We start from the raw sequence: 21845 nt of genomic DNA on the forward strand, positions 1-21845 counted from the left end.
TTTCAAACTTCACAAATATTTGCTGACATGGCAGTGCAGTGGGAGTGAGCATCAATCAAAGCTACTGTATTTACACGATTGTAGGTCGACTCGAATGTAAGTCGACCCTCCCATATCGCGTGTGATAGGGGAAAAAAAGAAGGGCATACCCGCAGGCACATTCCATAACGAAAATTTATTAGTAGCTGGCACGGTCACTGGACTACACTTCACTTGTGCCATCGTCTTCACTAGTGATGCCATCGTCATTGCTGCTACGGTCCCACAGCACGTCTTCGTCCAATGAAATTCCGCATTTGCATACATAAGTGCATTTGCATACATACATAAATCCACGCCGAAAGCACCCAACCACACACAACCGTCAGGGAGGCTCTTTTGACATGTCCGGTTGGCGTAAGTTCGCGGTCTTCTGCCGCCAGCCACTCGTACTTAAGGTGGAGCAGGTCCCTAAAAGGCAAAGATCCAGGCTGGTCTCATGACTATGTCGTAAGTTACTGGCAGCTAGGGACCGATCACGCATTTAAACAATGTACGCCACAAGCTTGGCCTCCAGCCCCGAAAAGCGTCCCGACTTCGGCCCGCGGAAACCTCTTCGCTTGCCATCACAGGTGAAAATTTTGCTTCGCTGCAGTCACCACTCTCGCACCGCCCATTAAGAAACATCATGGCGTTTTCTATCCAATTTAAATTCTGGCAGCAAATAATATCTTAATTTTGAAAGTAAACATTCATGCATATGCAGAAGAACGTACAGAACATAAAATCTTCAGAACACATCGAGAGCCTTTTTGAAATATTTTAAACATCATTTAAAGTAATTTAAGTATGAGAAACTGAGCAACCACCTCTTTCACTACCTTTACTTAGCAACACCAGAAGACTGTGACTATACTACATTCATCGACCTGCAGTGTTGGCCAGACCTAAAAGGCATGTAACAGGAGTAGCCCCTCCTTGAGGTTTATAGTTGCCCTGATAACATATATGGAAACATAACTAAGAATGCTGTGAAACCGGCCTCCCCTCCTTGAGGTTTATAGTTGCCCTGATAACATATATGGAAACATAACTAAGAATGCTGTGAAACCGGCCTATCTCCTTGGAAGCACCTATATGTTTGGACAGGTGATCTCTTTGATGACTGACCCTGCAGACACTTTTGACGACAAAAACTGCCCTTCCACAAGCAAAAATTAAATGTTTCCTGTTGATGTGCGGCTCCCAGATAGGTTAGTTCTGACCACGGTGTAGGAATATTGAGTAATATTCCTACACCGTGGTTCCGAGTCACATTGGTTTAGAGTTTTGCAGCCGGCCCCCTGTTCTAAAATGTTCTGGAAGAGAGCTTTGCCCTGCAGGTCAGTTGTCTGTTGAATAAATGCTTGCTACATCCTGGAGCGAAGCGTAGTTGGTAAAGAAAATTGACTCTTTTGGACAGCTGATCTTTGCTGCAGTGACTTGATCTGGCCAACAGCTAGACTGATGCATCTCGCATTTGAAAAGGAGTTCAGTGCGACACATTTCTTGGCAAGAGTGAATGGCCAATTAAGGGTAACTTAATTCCATCCCTTAATTGACCTGTTCCCCCAGTCTATCATATGCAATAAAGAAGTCGCAGTTCCGACCGAAAAGCGAAGCATTGATTGCGATAGCAAATTATTAGAGAGCTATAGAAGTAAGGTTTGTCGTTTTATCAACTGCATAAATTTACTGCTGTAAACATTCGCTTACAAACTAACATGCCCGTTGTCACGCGCGCACAGGCAAGTCACTCGATGACGGCGGACACTCGCTATCGACATTCGAACGCTAACGTGATGAAGAGCGGCAGCAACGGCGAGCGAATTGACCTTCGTACTGCCTCTCGTTTCAACGCGAACTAGGCGCGCGAGAAAGCGCACACGAAGCCATCAGCTGTCAGTTCACAAGCCTTCGAACCCACGTACTGCATAGATTGCCTCCAAGATGGGACGCGCGCGGTCGCTCTCAGCCATCGCAGCTGGAGTAGAAGAGCTGCGCACTAACCTCTTCTCCCATTGCAATTGGTGACAAATAGAACAAAAAAAAAAAAAAAAAAGCTACTAATGCTACCTTGAGTATTTGACAGTAGTGTGCAAAACTCCCCCGACGCCCCCGGCCCACCGCTGCGCCCTGCGTAATGTCATGCTACAGTTCCTGCCAAGTCTGACACCATGTGGACTAATGAGAGAGTAATTAGTCTTGCTGCAATTTTTAGTGGGCTTTGTATGAAGTTTTTACAAGCGTTGGTTTATACACCCATCCATAGCCATAAGCGCCCAAACCAGTGCCTAGAATATACCCAAACTACAAGTTGGCGATCATCATCATGCTATCGTTGCAAACGTTGCTTGCGTGTTGTTTGGATCACGTGCGTACGCGTTCCTCGCGCATGGCGATGTCTTTGAACCTATGATAATGGCACAACTTTTTACATAATAAATAAGCGAAAACGCAGAAGCTACTTGAAGCAGCAGAATGTCGTTTTAGTTTCTGCGAGTAGCCAACTCTATCAACTAGCAAGAAAATCATTGGAATATGTCTACGTTGCATGGTTGTTTCGAAGCAACAGTTGAGCAATACCCATCAAGGACTGCTGTGGTGTACGATGATGGCAACAAGAAGTCTCATCAGACGTATTTGGAGTTGTCGCGGCGCTCAGAAGAGCTCTCTGCGTTAATCAACAGGCACGGCATTTCACATGCTACCGTTGCGTGTCTATGTGATACTACAGCCAACGCTGTGGATCTCGTTCTGGGGTATGTGTGCAGTGTCAACATTCGTGTCGTCCACAATCAGTGCCCCATATTTTGCAGCGAAGCTGTTAAAGGGACTTCCAACATCATCTTCGTGCGACGGCGTGTATGGTATCAAATGACAATGAAATGGCTGCAACGTAGCCTGCATCGGAACCCAGAATTTGCTTTGAATTACCCGAATAGACAATAATTTATTTGCCTGTTTATCTTAGCCAGTAATACACAATTTTTGTTTTTCACATCGCTTTTGACCGGTACCACTTTGGAGATCAGCTCGGAGGGACCCAAACCGACAAATCTTTTGTGGGTATTGCGCCTGGGCGCTGGGCCTTTTGGCTTAGATCAATAATAGTTTGGGTGGTACACTAGTAACGTCAGCATTCGTGTTCCCACGTGACAAGTGTCCCGTCAACGTCATCGGCGTTGGCATTAACGTCCACGAGCCTGCCTAGGATCTCGCCCGTTACTAATCTAGTGGCCCTCTGCCCTCGACGCTCCCCAAGGAGCACCGTTTTACATTCTTAGATGTGAGAAATCCCTTATACAGCTTCGCTGTCTGTCATTTGAGTTGCTCGGATTGGCAAGGCTTTTTTTCCTCCCCCAGGGTACTCAAGGCTTCCTGTGCATTTGCTTTCCTGAGGTCCGAGTGTCCTGAAAAGTACATTAAAGCACTTGTGGATACAACTCCACTCTATTTAGTTGCAGAGAAATCACTGTATGATAAGGTACGAAGTCCCACTTTCTTGTCATTCCCAACTTGGCACGTGACTGCAATACCTGTGCGCCATACGTTTGCACATGCAGTATGTGCCTGTCACAAGGACACTGTCGAGTCTGTGATGATGAGACTTATATAAATCAAGTGCTGCTACATATATGTCACTACAAGGTGCACTTCGATCCTCTACAGAAAAATCGAAGTTCACTTGAACTAAGATTTGATCCAATTCAAAAAGCCCAATGTAGATTGACCTTAATGAAGTTAAAAATATCCTGTCTGACAGGCGCATTATATTTGTCACCTCCATTTTAACAATCTCATACATACCTGTGCAATATCAGAAAAATGAAGTGCAGCTGCTGGTAGAATTTATTGCCAATGCTGCCAGCATGTTCTGAAGTTCTTCCCACCACTGTCTTCCTTGATCCTAATGGTGTACCCCCTGAGCAATAGTATATGGACCAGGGATTTCATAATAACATCGGTTTTCTTCTTCATCTGTGAATGTAACTTAAAGACTGCAGTCCAAACTTGGAATTGCAAATTTTTCACAGCGCTCATCATTTTCAGTTTGTGCACCTGAAATACAAATACAGTTTTTTGGAGAGCGTATGGTCCGTATACTTTTGCTCACTGGTATACATTCTCCATGATAACCTGCCATTTGCTTCCTGTGTGCTTTTTACTCACTTCTGCATCATTAGTATGAAAAGAGTAATTGAAATCCATTATGATTATAGAAAGTCTTTTTGTTGCTTTTGCAGTGCAGCCTTGCGACGATTGATGAGTGGTCTGTGCTCGATGCATTATGGGACAGCAAATTTATATTTGCTAGTTATTTTCACAATGCAAGAGCACATATTGAAGAGCCAACATTGCTGGAGCCACAAATGGCTTACACCATGTTTACATCAGGAACAACTGGTGAACCAAAGGTGGTCAGGGTTCCCCATGAATGTGCCTTGCTGAATGTCCAACACTTACGGTAATTATGAGTACAGTAATAGGTTTTTCATGTTTCATGTGTGCACTGTGCAACACAGAAATATTGCTGGTAAACTAACTTTTTACAAGCATCATTTTTTGTGAGTGATAAAAGTTTGAGTACATGTTATCACATCTGTTTCAACATTTTGGCAAGCATCACAGTGTTCTTTATCATATCACACTGTGCATGAGTTTTTGGCTGGCTCTTAGAATAACCTGTAAGGCAATAACAGATTTGGTTAATGTGTGCTGTCAAAATTTTCTGTAGTCAAGTGTTTTTAATTTTATCGAACACCTCAGCAGCCTCATTCAGTTCACTGCTTATCATGAGTGAGGTTCGTTCAAGGTATTTATGTGTACTAGAAGTGAAACTTGGGCGAGTTGGTGGTAATTCATGTTTTGGAAATTAACAGTGCTACCCGCCGTGGTTGCTCAGTGGCTATGGTGTTGGGCTGCTGAGCACGAGGTCGCGGGATCGAATCCCGGCCACGGCGGCCGCATTTCGATGGGGGCGAAATGCGAAAACACCCGTGTACTTAGATTTAGGTGCACGTTAAAGAACCCCGGGTGGTCGAAATTTCCGGAGTCCTCCACTACGGCGTGCCTCATAATCAGAAAGTGGTTTTGGCACGTAAAACCCCATAATTTAATTAACAGTGCTAAACAAACAAAGACGAAGGAAAAGAAGAACAAGATACTGGCGCTGACTCACAACCTCTATTCCTTTGTCCTTGTCTGTTTAGCGCTGTTAATTTCTGAAACATGTATTTATGTGTGTGTGTTTTGTTTTTGAAATATGGAACTTGTCCTCGTCAGCATTACAATGGATATGACTAACCTTGCAAATGTATTGTCTCTAGGCTTAGCTCCGAAATCCTTCTTTTCATCTGCAAACAACAGCTTTCCATCTTTAACCTTTCCTAGGCAGTTATGTGTGTGTTCACATACATGCATGTGCTACTAAGTAAAGCAATGAAAGGGGCTAGTTGTTGCATGTTCATGGTTACGTTCTGCTGAGTTTTACACTGGGAAAAAAATGACGAAAAAGGGAAGATGGATGTGGACAGACAAAGAGCAATCGTCTGTCTGCGTCCTTCACCATAATTTTGCCAGTGTAAAACTCAGTGCAATGTAATCCATACATTTGAACATACATGCTATACACAAAATGTGCACGATGGACTCAGTTTTTACCTCAACCACTCTGTTTTTGTGCAGCTTTATAGAATGAAGCCACTGCACAAATATTTATTTATTTATTTATTACAAAGCATTACAAAGGGGACTGGGCAGAAAGAAAATTAAAGCAGACAATGTGAAAAATACAGACACATAAATGCTTGCTCTCAGATATACAATGTTAGGTAAGAAACAATGAAATTGTTAGTAAGTACGAAATACAAAACTGTCAATGTTCATACAATACCAACCAAAACTTTGCAAAAATTATTGATGTCACTAATAGATACAATTTACTTTATGAAGATTGTTCCATTCTTTAGAAGTGCGGGGAACAGATGAGGGTAGAAAAGCAGCTGTTCTGCATCAAGGGATTGCTATTTTGTGAGGATGATCCATGCAACACGATATGTAATTGGACCGATGAAAGAAGTTATTGTGCAAGGTGGCATGATAATATAACTTGGGGAACAGAGTGAGCCAGCAAATTTTTTGTTGTGAAGTCAATGATGGAAGATTCAAATTAGTTTTCATTGCTGTTATGCTTGCTCCTCAGTTAAAGTTGGAAGAATGAAACGAACATTTTTCTGAACACATTCTAAGGAAGTAATCAAGTAGTCTTGGTTAGGATCCCACACTGCTGTTCAGTATTCTAGTTTAGGACGAACCAATGCTTTATAAAGAGCTAATTTCACGCCAATGGAAACTGACTCTGGCAACTTTTAACACCCGAGCTCTGTTGAGTGAGGCTAGCTTAGCAGGACTCTTTGATGAACTATCAGTCATTGTTGGGGATATCATTGGCCTTACTGAGATTAGAAGAACTGGTGAGGCTTATACAGTGCTGATTAACAGCCATGACCTCTGCTATAGAGGTCTCCCAGGTAAGAAGCAATACAGGGTAGGATTCCTAACCCATAAGGACATAGTGGGCAATATTCAAGTCATCTGTCAACACGAGGTTTGAGACTTTGGAAGCTTATGTATCTGCTCTGGAGTTACCCTCAATGTCTAGTGGTGCACAGGATTGTAATCACAACCTACACACTCAAATCCAGCAATTAGAAAATGCTATATCAACTTTCTCTTGCAGAAACGACAATTTAGAAAACAGGTCGCATAGAAACAACATTATTATACACGGTCTCAGCGAGGGCCCTAACGAGAATTATAAGGAACATTCTTCAAACATTGTTAAATGGTTCCAGGACACTCTTAAGATCTCATTCCAGGACACTCTTAAGGTCGCATAGACTCTGCAATAATTTCAGAGGCCGGTCACGTCCCATTATTATGAAGCTCCTTGATTTTCAGAATAAGGTGCTGGTGCTGAGGAATTGCTATAAACTTAAAAACACTAGCTTTCGTGTTTCAGAAGACTTCTCGCCACAGGTTCGCAATATTCGCAAGAAGCTCTGGGAAGTGTTCTGCTCTCATAGGGATAGTGGCTCATCTGTCCATATTCGTTTTGATCATGTATTTATTGACAGGGTACGATACGATTGGGATAGCACATCCAATACTGTCGTCAGATCATCTGCTGGCTCAACCAAAACCAACGAAACACTTGCTAGGACCAAATGCCCCTGACTCCACAGTACTGGCAATAAACTTTCCATTTTAAGCATTAATGCAAGAAGCCTGGTCACCAATTCCTCTAAATTTCTTTCCTTGGTCTCGTCTTACTCGCCACATATTATCGGTGTTACTGAGTCCTGGTTACATGATGATGTGCATGATTCTGGGTAACCCCTCCTGGTTTCAAGGTAGTTCGGCGAGACAGAAAATTTAGGAGAGGAGGCGGTGTTGCTCTATTTATTCAATCTCACCTTCACTTTTCTGTACTCCCTGCCCCACCTGATACCGAGTCTTGGTGGTGTAAAGTCCTACTTGAAAATATGTCTGATTGGCCACCAAATGTTAAGATGCGTTATAGTTCGATTGATTAGATGCTCAGATAACAGAGCACGTAGCGAGAGGACACAGAGCTTCGGCAACACAGACACAAGGCTTCCAACCACACGTTGTCGTCGTCTTTCTCGAAGCAGTGCCTGCTGCGCGTTTTTCTCCAGTACAGATTATAGGGGTCGTTTACTGTCCACCTGTTTCTAATATTGAGTATTTACACAATCTAAGTGAATTTTTGCATAGTTATAATACTTCTTCATCCAACGTTATCTGCATGGACGATTTTAATGCTCCTGGTGTTTATTGGTCTTCTGTGAAGGTAAGTGGACGCGAAGTAGCTATCAGGCATGAGTTGGCCCACATTTCACTGTCCTGTGGCCTGCATCAGATCGTTCAGGATTTCACTCGGTAAACTTCAGTCCTTGATCTTGTCTTTCTTACTACATCTCTTTTTAATGCCAGTTACGAATGCGATGTTATTGATAGAATATCTGAACACAATGCTGTGTTCATTGCAGTTACAAGCATCGTCCCTAAATCCTGCTATGTCTATTGCACTTTTCCTGACTCTAGCCGCGCTGATGATTTGGCAATAACAGACTCCCTATGCAATTCCTTTCATGAGCTTGAACTAATAAGTACCACTAGTGATACTAATACCTTGATAAGCTTCTTCGAAAATCTCAGTAAGTGTATCAACCTTTGTATTCCTTTAAACACAAAGAAAACAAACACCGAAATTCCCTGGATGACTAGGAACCTTTGCATTTATCACGTCGTGTGGCAAGATTACGTCGATCGAAACGCTGTGGTGACTCAACAAAACTCACGCAATTTCATAGCGCTAAAAAGGAACTCCATTCTAAAATGGTTGCTGCAAAAGAATTTTATTACAAAGTAACCTTGCCGAAATTAATGACGGCTAATCTCCGTAAATTTTGGAAAGCTATCCTACCACCTAGGTCATCCTCGGGCATGTTAATAATTAACAATGTTGCAGTTTCTGATTCACAAACAATATCTTCTTCTTTTAACACCTACTTCCACTCTGTCTTTATGACTGATAACTCTGTAACCCCTGTTTTTGATTCCAAACCATACCCTCCTATTGACGATATATCACTCTCCTGAGGGTGTACTCAACTTAATCATAAACTTAGAAGACACCAAGAAGTCATGTGGTCCTGATGGTATCCCGACTGTTTTTTTCGTTCGATACTCTCTTTGGTGCAGTCGATATCTGCCAATTATGTTTAGAAAATCTCTCTCAACTGCCATCCTTCCTCCCTCGTGGAAACTTGTTTCAATTCTGCCCTTATTTAAGTTGGGTAACATTCAATCATTATCTAACTATAGGCCAATCTCCTTAACAGCACACTCATGTAAATTTAGTTTCCATGGAAATTTACATGAGTGGCATGTAAATTACTTGAACACATTATCTTTAAACCATATTATGGAATTTCTTGAAACTAACAAAATTTTATTGCTTTCCAGCATGGTTTTAGACGTGGCCTTAGCACTATAACACAACTGACAGAATTCGTTCATGACATCAGCAGCTCTATAGACATAGCTGACCAGATTGATGCTATATTTATAGACTTTGCAAAGGCGTTCGACACTGTCTCAAACCATAAACTTGTGTACAAGCTGTTTGCTATACTAAAAAATGCATCTATGGTTGGCTGGATATCGGACTTTCTTTCTCAGTGTTCGCAGTATGTATATTTCAACTCTACTAACTCACCCTTGATGCCTGTTTCATCAGAGGTTCCCCAAGGCTCAGGACTGGGCCCTCTTTTATTCCTGCTTTATATTCATGATCTCCCCCTACACACTTCAGTTAAAATACACCTTTTTGCAGATGATTGCATTTTACATCATACAATTAAATCTGCTACTGATCATATTGTCCTTAACAATTATTTTGCTGACTTCTGTCACTGGTCCAAAGCATGGCAAATGAATGTCAACTTTTCCAAAACTGTCTCCATGTCTTTTACATGACGCTCATGCTCTTCCTTCTTTGCCTATACCTTCAACAATATTACTTCAAATAGGGTCTTCAAATTCAAATATTTAGGTATTCTGCTAACACACAATTTGTCATGGTCGAAACACATTGATGTCACCTGTAACAAGGCCCTTATATGGCTGCATTGTATGGAATCCATACAAACACTGTGACATCAAAAAATGATAATCAGTGCAAAAAAAGGCAGTGCATTTTGTTTGTAGGAGATATGACAAGGAATTTTCACCGTCCAACTCTCTTCCCCTACTGGGTCTTACTTCTCTTGCAGAGCGTCGTAAACTTGAATGCCTCAAATCTTTTCATACGTTAATCAATTCTCCTCACCTCCCCTCTCTAGATAACTATTTGATTTTTTCCAAACCCTTGTGTACGAGGAGTAACCATGCGCTAATTATCCCAACGTTTTTTGCCGACACTGATTCCTTTAAAAACTGTTTTTTTTTTTCCATCAACAATTGAAGTCTGAAATTCATCACTGGGCAACATGCGTTCACTACCACTGAAACAATTCACGCAAGCTTGTTTATAAATGTTTGTATGTTCGTTGTTCATCTCCTGCAGTAGCCTCATTGATGCTGAAGTAAGTATAAATAAATAAATAAATAAATAAATAAATAAATAAATAAATAAATAAATAAATAAATATTGACAAATTCTACAGCATTAATGAGAGGGTAGCAGCAGTCGTAATCAAACTTAATAAGAGGTATAGATTAAAGGTAGTTCAAGCCTGATGATGATGAAGTAGTTCAGTTTTATAAAGGTGATGAATTAGCAATGAGAAATGTGCAAACTCAATTATACTGTAGTAATGGGCGACTTCAATGCAAAAGTGGAGAAAAAGCAGCCTGGTGAACAAGCAGTTGGTAACTACAACGTAGATTCTAGGAACACTAGAGGAGAGATGCTGGTAAAATTTGTGGAAAGGAATAAGCTGCGAATAATGAACACCTTCTTCAGGAAGCATAGCAACAGAAAGTGGACATGGAAAATCCCTAATAATGAAACGAGAAATTAAATAATTTCATACTTTCTGCCGACACTTCTTGGACCACTTGAGCCAAACAAGATTGAACTTGATGCAAATCAAGTGTCACTGCATGGCCATCTTCTAGCACAGTTGATGTAACCATGCTGTGTTAATCAAGATGAAATTGTTGAGTGCAATCGAAGACTGCCACTGGGGCACACACAACCCCACTGAGCTAGCATGTGTGAAACATGAACAGAAGGTAAGCAAAGAGTCTAAAACAAGAATGAACACAAAATAATGTTTCACGTTACTTTCTTTTGCTTAATACAGTGCCTAATACATGCTTGCACTAAGTAGCACAGATCTAATTTTTGAGCCCACTTAACCCATCTCAGCTAGATAAGTAAGCTAGGTATCCCCCCACCGAAATTCCCCTTTTGTATTGCTTTTACTGCGTCAGAGGCACATTTGTCAAATGTATATATAACTGTGTCTATTTTGGATGCGTCTAGTGATGTCTGGTGCACAGAAAATAACTGGAATGAACACCTCTCTGAACATTGAGAGAAAATATTTATGCAGATTGATTTCACTGAGGGTAGGAACTCCATATGGCAGTGCCATAACTCGTTTGCCAGAATAGAGGGTCCTCCTAATTGCTTGTCTACCTTGGATGGTGTTGTAGCAGGTTGAAACAATGAAACACCAGGATGTTTAAAACATACTGCATTGAAATAACAAAATTTAAGGACAGTAATCCTGAGCAAGTTTTTAAATGAAAGTACAAGATACAAAATATCGTGAATTTTCATGTTTTCACACTGTGGGCCTATATCACACACATTTATTTTTCTGCTTCGGAATTTTTTTTAGTACAGTTGCCAGGCATTTGTTGTTCCTTGTGCATGTACAAAGTGAAGGCAAGTCAAACTTTTTTTTCTCACAGATCCATTTTCAACATCTCCAAAGAAGACATAATATTTCAGGCAGCACCTATGACATTTGATCCTTGTGTCATAGAGATCTTTCTGGCTCTTACAACTGGTGCCCAGCTGGTTTTGACATCCGAGGCTGTCAAACGTATCCCTCGAGCTCTTACGCAATTGCTCATTGACAACTCAGTTTCGATTATTCAGGTAGGAAGATGTTTGGGCATGTCTCACGTACACCTACTAGCCTTCATAATTTTCTGTGATATTTTGTTATGACTACCCAAATTGACTTGTCACATATAATGTAGCTGTATACAATGCAATAACTTCACAAAGGAAGTAGCACTGAAATACGAAATGAGGAAAGACCCAGACATGGGAAATGACTACGCACTGATTATATTTAATGTGTCACCACAGTAGTTAGCAAGAAAGGAAGCAAACCCAACATTGAACCAGCTTGGTTCAACGTACGCCTTTATTTAGTGTAGTCATGGCATAAGTGCAAGGTTGACATTTGCATATATATGGCCTTTGCGAATTGTTGCAAGGTCTTGAAAGTTGATATTTACATGTTTGCAGCTTTAATGTAGGAAATGTTGCATGAAAAGAATGTTCAGTTACTTTTCTTTTCACAGGCAACACCGAGTTTTGTTCGCAGCCTTAGTGCTGATCGCATCCGGAGCTCGCTGCTTACTGAAGCTTCACACTTGCGTGTCTTGGCCCTTGGAGGTGAAGAGTGCCCTGCCGGAGCCTGCATAAATTCCTGGAGACAGCCAGGAAACAGAACAGAAATCTACAACCTTTATGGAATCACAGAGGTGTCTTGCTGGGCAGCATGCTATAGGATTAGTCCTACCGACACAAGGCATGTGCATACTGTTTATGGTTATAATTCATTGACGTCTGCCTTGTGTTTTTCTTTAGGCTATACAAAAATTTTCAAAATTGCCCGTGGCAGATAGCATAATTGTCCTTGAGCTGGATCACTGAAAGATAGGGACCATTATCTTATTTTATTTCATAATACTGCAGGCCAGTAGGCCCAAACAGGAGTGAATGAATGTACGCTATACGTATTCCACTAAAAGCACAAAAAGGAGGCATATGTGCCATTGCAAGAGTACTGAACAACAGAAATCGAGGTAGTAGACCAACCATGAAAATTGAGAATATACTTACAAGGATATGTACTTTGATATTATTAATAATGATAAAAAATTTACAACAGACCTATACAGTAAGCTTGCGGGCTACTGATATAATAAATTTTGAAGTTCGTTACGGAAATCAGTGGAATCGAAAATGGACTGAGGAAGTGCATTTGAATCGGTAATAGCCCATTGAAGAAAGCTGTTCTTGGATCCATTTGTCTTGGCAAAAATTGGTTGTATCGCATGTTTCTGTGTATGCCGTGTCTTTTGTGTAGTAACAGGTTTGACATATGATAAAGTACCAATGTCGTGTATGCCTGTCAACATTTTGAACAATTTCTATTTGATTAAGTTTTCTATGCTTTTTCAAGATTGGAGTGTAATTGTCAGCTATTAGTTTGATAGGAGAATCGCATCTTTTATACTTTCCATAAATAAATCGGACAGGCCGCCATTAGAATCTGAACCTGGCAACGTTTAAGGTTAGAATGTTATCTAGTGAGGCGAGTCTAGCAGTGTTATTGGAGGAATTAGAGGGTAGTAAATGGGATATAATAGGGCTCAGTGAGGTTAGGAGGACAAATGAAGCATATACAGTACTAAAGAGCGGGCACGTCCTGTGCTGCCGGGGCTTAGCGGAGAGACGAGAACTAGGAGTCGAATTCCTGATTAATAAGGATATAGCTGGCAACACACAGGAATTCTGTAGCATTAACGAGAGGGTGGCAGGTCTTGTTGTGAAACTTAATAAGAGGTACAAATTGAAGGTCGTACAGGTCTACGCCCATACATCCAGTCATGGTGACCAGGAAGTCGAAAGCTTTTATGAAGACGTGGAATCAGCGATGGGTAAAGTCAAAACAAAATACACTATACTGATGGGCGACTTAAATGCCAAGGTAGGCAAGAAGCAGGCTGGAGACAAGGCAGTGGGGGAATATGGCATAGGCTCTAGGAATAGCAGGGGAGAGTTATTATAAATCGTTATGAATAAAATTGTGCGTACCCTTTAGCTTTCCCGTTCTACGCAACACTTCTTGTTTTTCCTAGTAGTTCTCAAAGTAAAGAATTATAGGGCATTTTGTCTGATTGCTTCGCCAGTCTATGAAATCTCGCGACTGATGCACAGCTGACACCAAGCTTATCGAGAAAAATTTCCTTTATCACCTTCTCATGCAGCACTGCATCCATTTCTCCAGGTATTTCACCAATCCCAAAGACGGTCAAGTTAATTACTTTCAAAAGAAACCAAAATTCACAATAGGCTAATTAAAAAAATATGGCTAATTAGGTATTGATTAATTTACGGGACATGTTGCAATTTATGAATTGTTGCCAGTGAGTTCACAAGGCGTATCCACTCGAAACAAATTTTCAGGATTACACCAGTCGTGAGATATTCATTCCCAAAGTGTGCTATGAAATACATGGGCATGCCATTTATTTTTGTGCTTCAATACATAAAATGGTGTTTAGTTAAAAAGGTTAGTGGAACAACAGTACATATTTACTGCAAGTTTGATGATGCATATCTTGATACTTGTGCCATCCTCAGAATTTCTTCCAAGCGGATATGCCTCGCAAGGTTACCGGCAACAAATCATATATTGAAATATGTGCCCTAAAGTAATAATAAAAAACTTAATTAGGGATGTTTTGTAAGTTAGACGATTATGCATATTCATTTCACATGCAAGCAATGTCTGCCTCTTGGAGTAATCGAGCAGAGAGACGAATTGTGCTATCTGCAGCAAGAGATTTTTAAAGGGACACTAAAGGCAAATACTAAGTCGACGCGAACTGTTTAAATACCGTCCCAGAAACCTCACAGCACTTGTTTTGTGCCAAGAAAAAACTTAGTTTATGAGAAAATTGCATCTGAAGGGTCTGAATGCCTTTTTCAAAATTTGAATCTCCCTCCCGCCACCAAAACGGGGGAGTGGTGACGTTGCATACGCCATCACCACCCTTTGCTGGCTGCCGTCGGTGAGTGAAACGGCACCCGACAGATGGCATACCGAGTCAAGACAAGGTGTTGGATCCGCCACTGCAGCTGCTTTTTGGTCAAGTGGCGTGGACTGTTCGGGCATCCCGCGACATCACATGGAAGTTGAATTCTCTACTACTTGCAGTTTGTGCTAGTTTCACGAACCACCAAAACCAGCGCAGCACTACGCACTCAGGAAAGTACTGAAACGCGAAAGCGTGGGTGGTGCAGAGTCGAGCGCAGACGAAACCATTTAACCGCCTGTGTCTTTGTCAATGGCAATTTCAATGAGTTCTTTTTTCTAAAAATGAAATAGAACTGGACAAGTAGTATTTTATTTAATCTTGTAATAGTACACATGGATGTTTTTTGCAATGAGTAGTTGAGCACTAGTGACAGAATTTAACTGAGGGGTGCTTTTGTCATCGGGCAAGTGCTTGAATGTCCCGGAGAAGTCTCTAATCATGTCCTGCATTTACCTCAATTTCTTGATTATTAAGGCTCTGTTCGCGATAATATTGACGCCTTGGAGATTCTTGAGCACTAATTTATCACTTTAGCTTGACTTAGTATTTGCCTTTAGTGTCCCTTTAAAAATTTTGTATAGACTAAAAAAGACACTCCATATATGGCTAATATAGAGAACAAGTTAACCGCAGAACGAGCAATGTAAGGAAAAATGTTAAGTGCAGTGTTAAGAGACGAGATGACAGCGGTGTGGATTAGAGAGAAAATGAGCATAGCCAATACTCCTGTTGACATCAAGAGAAAAATATGGAAATGGGCAGGCTAAGTAATGTGTAGAGCAGATAACTAGTAGTCTATTAGAGTTACAGAGTGAGTACCAAGGAAAGTGGAGCACAATTGAGGACAGCAGAGAATTAGATGGTGTCATGAAATTAGGAAACTTATCAGCCTAATATGTGGTCAGCTGGCGTAAGACAGAGGTAATTGGAGATTGCTGGGAGGGCCTTCATCCTGCAGTGGATATAATAAGCTGAGGATGATATGACTAATGAGAGCTCATTGCCTACATTGAAAAAAGAGAAAGGCTGCACAGGTGGCGGGAAACAGTCTCACTCGTGTGTGAAACTGCTTCATTTTTCCACCCACTGCAGTAGCTTGGTCATTATGGCAGTGTGTGGCTTAGTATAAATAGGTTCGAAGTTTTGTTCCCTTCCACAGCAGCGAAATATGAAAAAATCGGCAGACTCATGCTGCGTAGCAGAGTGACAACCTGATATCCAATGAAAAGCTAGTTTGACTATTTTGTCAGCACAACTATTTCTTGAACTGTTCTGCAGTGAGATCGCTCCAGCTCCAGTGAACATGTAGAGAATAACTGTTTTCTTGCCATTCCTCCATGCTGCTGACATTGGCTGATGACACAGTTCTTCCTTAGCGCACTATTGGTGCTTTTGCAGCGGCGGTGACCTTGAAATGCAGCCTCTTGTGATGAATGCCTCCTAAAAATAACCTTTCCAAATTTTGGAAGGAAGTTTTAACATCATTCAACTATTCTTAACAAGATTTTAACTGTTCATGTGCGAAGTTTAATCTTCTAATCTCTACACATTCTCTTCCATTGACAGTTCTAAAATTTTGCTTATCAAAAAGGCATTTTTGTGATGCCAATATTTACTCCATGACTTTGAGATCTCACCAGCATGTTTATCCAAGCAATGCTGTATTCTTACAAATTGTCAACCTGATACACTCAGAAGTTCCTTTAAATGAGCATTTTGGACTTCCGACAAACCCCAAGACATGCTGCATTTAGTAGAATTTTGACATTATTTTAATTCAATAAATTAAATTCTTGGGTTTCACATTCCAAAATCATGATCTGATTATGAGGCACACTGTAGCTGGGGGCTCTGGATTAATTTAGACTACCAGGGGTTTTTTAATGTGCACCCAGTGCACAGTACACAAGCATTTTTTAAGTACACCTCCTTCGGAATGTGGCCGCTGCTGCTGGAGTCAAACATGTGACCTCAAGCTTAACAGCACAATGTTGGCATTAATCATTGGGATACTGCAGTGGGTGACATTATTTTGTGGCTCCTTTATCCACCCTTTAACTTGCAAGTTTTGCCACTACTATTTGACACACTCCGTAGTTATCTTGATGCACTTCTACACAGCTTCAAAATAGGCCCAGGCAAGCAATTAGGAAAGTTGACAGTATTATTTTTTACTATAGACTTAATTCACCTCCCCCTCCCTCTTGCAATTTTGGACACACATCACCCTTATCACCCCTCACATTTTCCTTCAATCTATCTGGAGGACCAAATGTTTCAATAACAGCTTCCCATCAAAATATTTATTTTGATAAGCTATGACTGTGTCTCGTACTGTATAATGGATGAGCACGAGTGGATGATAGCAATATACAACATCTTTGGCATTCTCAAAAACTTACATATTATTACTGTGATGTGCTTTCACAGAGTTATACCATTAGGAGAACCACTGGATGGTACTGTACTAGAAGTCAGAGATGATTCTGGAAATGTTGTTGAAGAAGGAGAGGGCATCCTTTTTGTCGGTAAGTGTTTTTTTTTTTTTAAATACAGTGAGGCTGTTTAGGGGAGTTCCACAATGAGTTTTGCGTGGTGGCAAAGTCCAGTGTGCGACAGCATTGTCAATGTCAAATGTAAATGCAACCAACATTTGTCGGAGCCCTGAATTTGCTTTGAAACATAATGGTGAGTGTTTGTAAAATAAAAATCTTGCGTATACCACATTCGCATAGACTATAACATTTATGCACAATTTTTAAACCAGTAATTTGTAATTTTTGTTTGTCACATTGAGGTTTACTGGTTCCACGTTGGACATCAACTAGGAGTTTGTACGGCTGCAGCAGTGAAATCTGATACCATAGTGCTGCAATACCGCTTGCCTGCGACGACCATGTTCAAGTGAGGCTGTGAGCTAGCTAACAAACCCCCCTGGTACTTCCGAAAGTGTAAGAACTTGCTGTTACAGCTTCTCTGTCTTTGATTTATCAGTTGTCAGATAAGCATACATTTATAAAGTTTAATTTTTTAATCAGCAATAGCAACTTTTTCAGTTTGATCCAGAGCTTGTAATCATAGTTTGCTGCAATCGTACTTATGGCATGTACCACTTCACTTCAGAAGTGCATGATGCAGACAGGTAAAGGTTTACGAAAGGAAAGAGTTGTCATCCACTTGAGAGCATCATGAAGCTACAAAATTTTTGTGTTCATCTCACCCTTTTGACTGTCATGCTCCAACCATTTTGCCTCCAGTGTTTCTGCTTGTTTGGTCTCGTGTTAAATGAGGGTGCCTCTCTTACATCCAGGTGGATCTACGCGGCGTTGCCTGGTCGGAAATGAAAAGTGGATACATCTGGATGCCTGCCACATGCGCAGTTCTGGTGACAGTGTCAGAAAATCTTCCAATGGATTAATTTTCTTAGGAAGGAAGGATTCTATCTTTAAGTACCATGGCAAGAAGATCAACCCTGCATACCTTGCAAGGCAGCTTCAGGAAATGGGAATGATACAAAGTTGCCACACTTACTTCTCCAAAACAGATCGGATGCTGTATTTCTTTGTCATTCTGCACCCTACATGCATTGCTGAAGCTGCGACGACTCAGTTGATACAAATCCTTCAACAGGAGTGCCAGTGTCCCTTCCAGGTTGAAGTCGTTCCCAGATGGCCACTCACTAGCCATGGTTTGTGCTTGCTCTTTATCAGCTGTGTATTTTTGTTGTCTTAGCCTTAGCGTAGGCTCCATGCGTTACTGCAAAAACAGTTGTTTTGATTCCGGTGTTCGCCTTTTTAGTGAAAGCAAGGGTGGAAATGCCCCTGGGCTGCAATATATTTTCAGGCATTAGCATTTCGGTGTTGGTGTTATTTCAGTTTCTGCTCACTTTGTTGTTTTGTTGGTTCAAGGAAATTCAAGGCACCCTTGACTTGGTGCTGTATTGACCTTTTTAATAACTTATTGGCACTAATACTTACCGTAACCACTGATTAGTATTACAACATGATAAAAGTTGTTACTCAATTTTTTGTCGTATTATTGCATTTTGGCTGCTTTACAGTCAAATACTAATGTTAATTTGTGATGAGTTACCTGGCAGCCGTAAGCATTTCACTCTATGCAATAATTCTTAGGGACTGCTTTGCCACAAATCTCTTGTGGACTGGTACAGGTGATAGTGGAACCCTGAGGTGGAGAAGCCATAAGGGGGGGAGGGTGGCCCAGCTTTTGGCTGCAACTGTAAATGTTGCTTATGCATGTTCCATACAATAAGATAACAAATTAATAGTGTGCAGCAAACTTCCTTTATTTTCGCTAAAAGAAAGCCAGCTTAGCATTGCTCTATTTGCTCTTCAAATACCCAAGTGTAGAAAAGGCATGTGCGACAGGTTTCATTTGCCCTCCTTGTTGCGTGGTAGTGTTGTATTTGCATTTTCACTCTGTTTTTATCTGCCGTTTCCCATGCTGCAGCATAGCAATGTGCAGGCTGTCGAACACACATTTATGTTTCCCCCTTCCTGCTCGGGGTTTGCCTGCATATTGATACACCTTGTCAAAGTCGTCCGTTTCTACTCTATTGCAAGTGAGGCCATTTGCAGCTCCCCTTAATTCCTTGTGGGAATTTTAGCTTTGGCTAGCCTCTTTGAACCTCAGTACATACTTTAATGTGCTTGCTGTCTATCACTTCAGAAATGCATCAGCCATGGCTAGCAGTGAAGCTTACGTGCACATCTCCTTACTTCTTTTTTTATCCTTCAGTGCACTTCTTTTTATTTCCGTCACAGTTCCTCATTCCTGTTTAGGGTGTGCAGTCTCATGCTGGGGGTGCTATTTTGTTTATTTCACAGGAAAAATAGACGTTGAAGCCCTTGTGGCTCATCAGAAGAAGCGAAGACTGCAAAGTTCCTTTCCTGATCTTTGTATGGTATTGGCCAGACTTTGGAATGTAGGTTTTCTGACAAAATATATATACTTGGTGACAGCCATCCTATGCCTCCCCTTCCCTCTATTGCAATGCATTATTGCTGCTTCAAGGACTATTTGTGTCCACATAGTGCCCTCTATTAGTGAGCATATAACAAAGGCTTTGGTGGCATATTCGCAGCTTGTAATAGCAACCAATTAACTCTCATATACGACATTATCAGTGTGACTGAATGTGTTTTCTTGCTCTAAGTGCTTGGTAGCAGTGGCATTCTGCTGCTGAATATGAGGTCACAAGTTTAATTCCCGGCTACCGTGGCCACATTCGAATAGAGGTGGAATATAAAATTCGCCAGGGACACTTAAGAATGCTTACGTGCGGGAATGCGAAAGCGTTATAGTCCCTTTGGTGAAATGTTTTTTTTCATACATTCCTTGTCTGCACAAACTCTCGCCTGTGTTTTAACTGCGTCTCGATAAGGCGAAATCAATATGCGCTCGCTTGCCCATGAGGAGTTCATAACTTGAAGGACCATAACTCAGCGGTGTCCAGTTGGACATTAATGCTTTTTATTTCATACGCTCATTTTATAGACTCATGACGTCACGCCACCATCCCTCGATGTAATGGGTTATATAATGCTTTCGCATTAAAAAGTATCGTGTACCAAACATCAGTTTTAGTTTGAAAAAACACGGGTGGTCAGGAGTAATCAAAAGCTGTCAACTACGGTGTCTCTGATAGTCTTTGTGTTCCATTGCGATGTAAAATGTAGTCAATCATACAGCCATTTAGCCAATCAAACCACTGAATCAGACAGTCAATCAATTGGTCAGTCTGTTGGGTGCCAGCCTCAGGGTCATATTGTTGTTGGTTTAGTGTCTTTTCTCTGATGTTGATGGTGTGTGGTGTTTATTGGTGCAAGGGCTTCACCTTGATGTTTCAACTGCAAAGTGAGGCTTCAGCAGACTGACAATTAATTTTGTTTACTTGAAATACACTCGGAGCCATATGGCACTAAAGAGGGGAGTGTTTACAGAGCATAGCAATTAAAGAACTAGCACAGTGAGTAGTGGTAATAGCATAAAGATACTCCTGGTTATACAATGTTAGTTAATATGTAATGAAAAAGTTTGTTATCAGTGAAGGCTCGATAACACTTTTGGGAAGGTGGTTCCATTCCTGGGAAGTACGGGGGAGGAAAGACTGAAAAAAGGGCTTCATGTAACGCAAATACATTCCAACCTTAATTTCATGATTGACACGGTTTAAAATGTACTGCGGCCGCAGTATGAGGCCATCCACTTAGAAGCTCCCTTGTAGCAGTCGTTAAATATGAATGGCACTGTGTGCCTGCACAATCATATTTATTGCGACTTGCGCTGAAGCACATGATTTATTGTTTGACAACACAGTGTGTCTGATGCATGCAATGTGGCTTCTATTGCTCATTATCAAATTTCACATGAGAAACCAAAAAAAATTTATTGCGAAATTTTTTTTAAACATTGTTCCCTTCCCTCTCCCTTTTTTCTTTTCAGGCCTTAACAATAAGAAATGGTGGCACAGTTGTTTCTGCAGATTCAGAGTTCGTTGCTGCTGGTGGGAACTCACTGGGTGCTGTGAGCATTTCACAGGAACTGGAGTTTGCTTTGGGCAGCCCTCTGCCACTTCTTGTGGACAAGATTCTGCATGAGAAGTTTTCAAATGTTGAGGGATATTTGGCCACCATGACACAAAGCCGTGAGCAATCAGCTTGCCCTGTTCCTGCAAAACGAGCAAGACAACTACACGTACCTACATGGAACACTTTGTCTGAACCAACACGTGTGAAGCGTTCGTCTTGTTTTACGTGCATAACAAGATTTGAGACTTGGCAACATTGTTGCTGTGCTGAGAGCTGTCATCAACCGAAGAGGATAGCTGGCCCCAATCGTGGGAGGCTAACTGTCTCTGAAAGGTGGAAATACAGCCTGGAGAAATGCATTGATGCATCTCCTCTTGTTGTCAGCTATGAAAGGTATGCCTCTGCTTTGTTGCAGTTAACTATAATGACATAAGAGTACTGGAATCACCTAAGCAGCTTTAGTGAAAAACGCTACTGCACTTTGTGCAGCCATGTGTTGTTTGGAATAAATTGTTAAAGTAGGAAAGTGATTGAAGTAGAATTAACTTCTGTGAACTTTTCAATCAGCACTGCTATAAGTCTTCTCAATTATATTGCTTCATTGTAACT

The 21845-nt window shown here is 41.1% G+C and overlaps 1 protein-coding gene across 4 annotated transcripts in view; it reads left to right on the top strand.

Moving 5' to 3' along the window:
- The first annotated feature begins 2352 nt into the window (after positions 1–2352).
- LOC126535839 (beta-alanine-activating enzyme-like) overlaps positions 2353–21845 on the top strand; it is a 37466-nt gene continuing 17973 nt past the window's right edge. The window contains exons 1-9 of one of the 4 annotated variants that reach the window (XM_055073460.2): positions 2353–2780; positions 3385–3505; positions 4266–4486; positions 11533–11722; positions 12157–12386; positions 17116–17213; positions 17996–18373; positions 19533–19630; positions 21151–21629. In XM_055073460.2, the coding sequence (XP_054929435.1) occupies positions 2560–2780; positions 3385–3505; positions 4266–4486; positions 11533–11722; positions 12157–12386; positions 17116–17213; positions 17996–18373; positions 19533–19630; positions 21151–21629 (2036 nt within the window). In that variant the 5' untranslated portion in view covers positions 2353–2559. Of the gene's footprint in view, positions 2781–3384; positions 3506–4265; positions 4487–11532; positions 11723–12156; positions 12387–17115; positions 17214–17995; positions 18374–19532; positions 19631–21150; positions 21630–21845 lie in introns of those variants that run through there. The other 3 variants (XM_055073458.2, XM_050182675.3, XM_055073459.2) reach the window with 3 other exon arrangements.

This window comes from Dermacentor andersoni, chromosome 4, assembly GCF_023375885.2.
Source record: "Dermacentor andersoni chromosome 4, qqDerAnde1_hic_scaffold, whole genome shotgun sequence".
Classification (NCBI taxonomy): Eukaryota; Metazoa; Arthropoda; class Arachnida; order Ixodida; family Ixodidae; genus Dermacentor; species Dermacentor andersoni.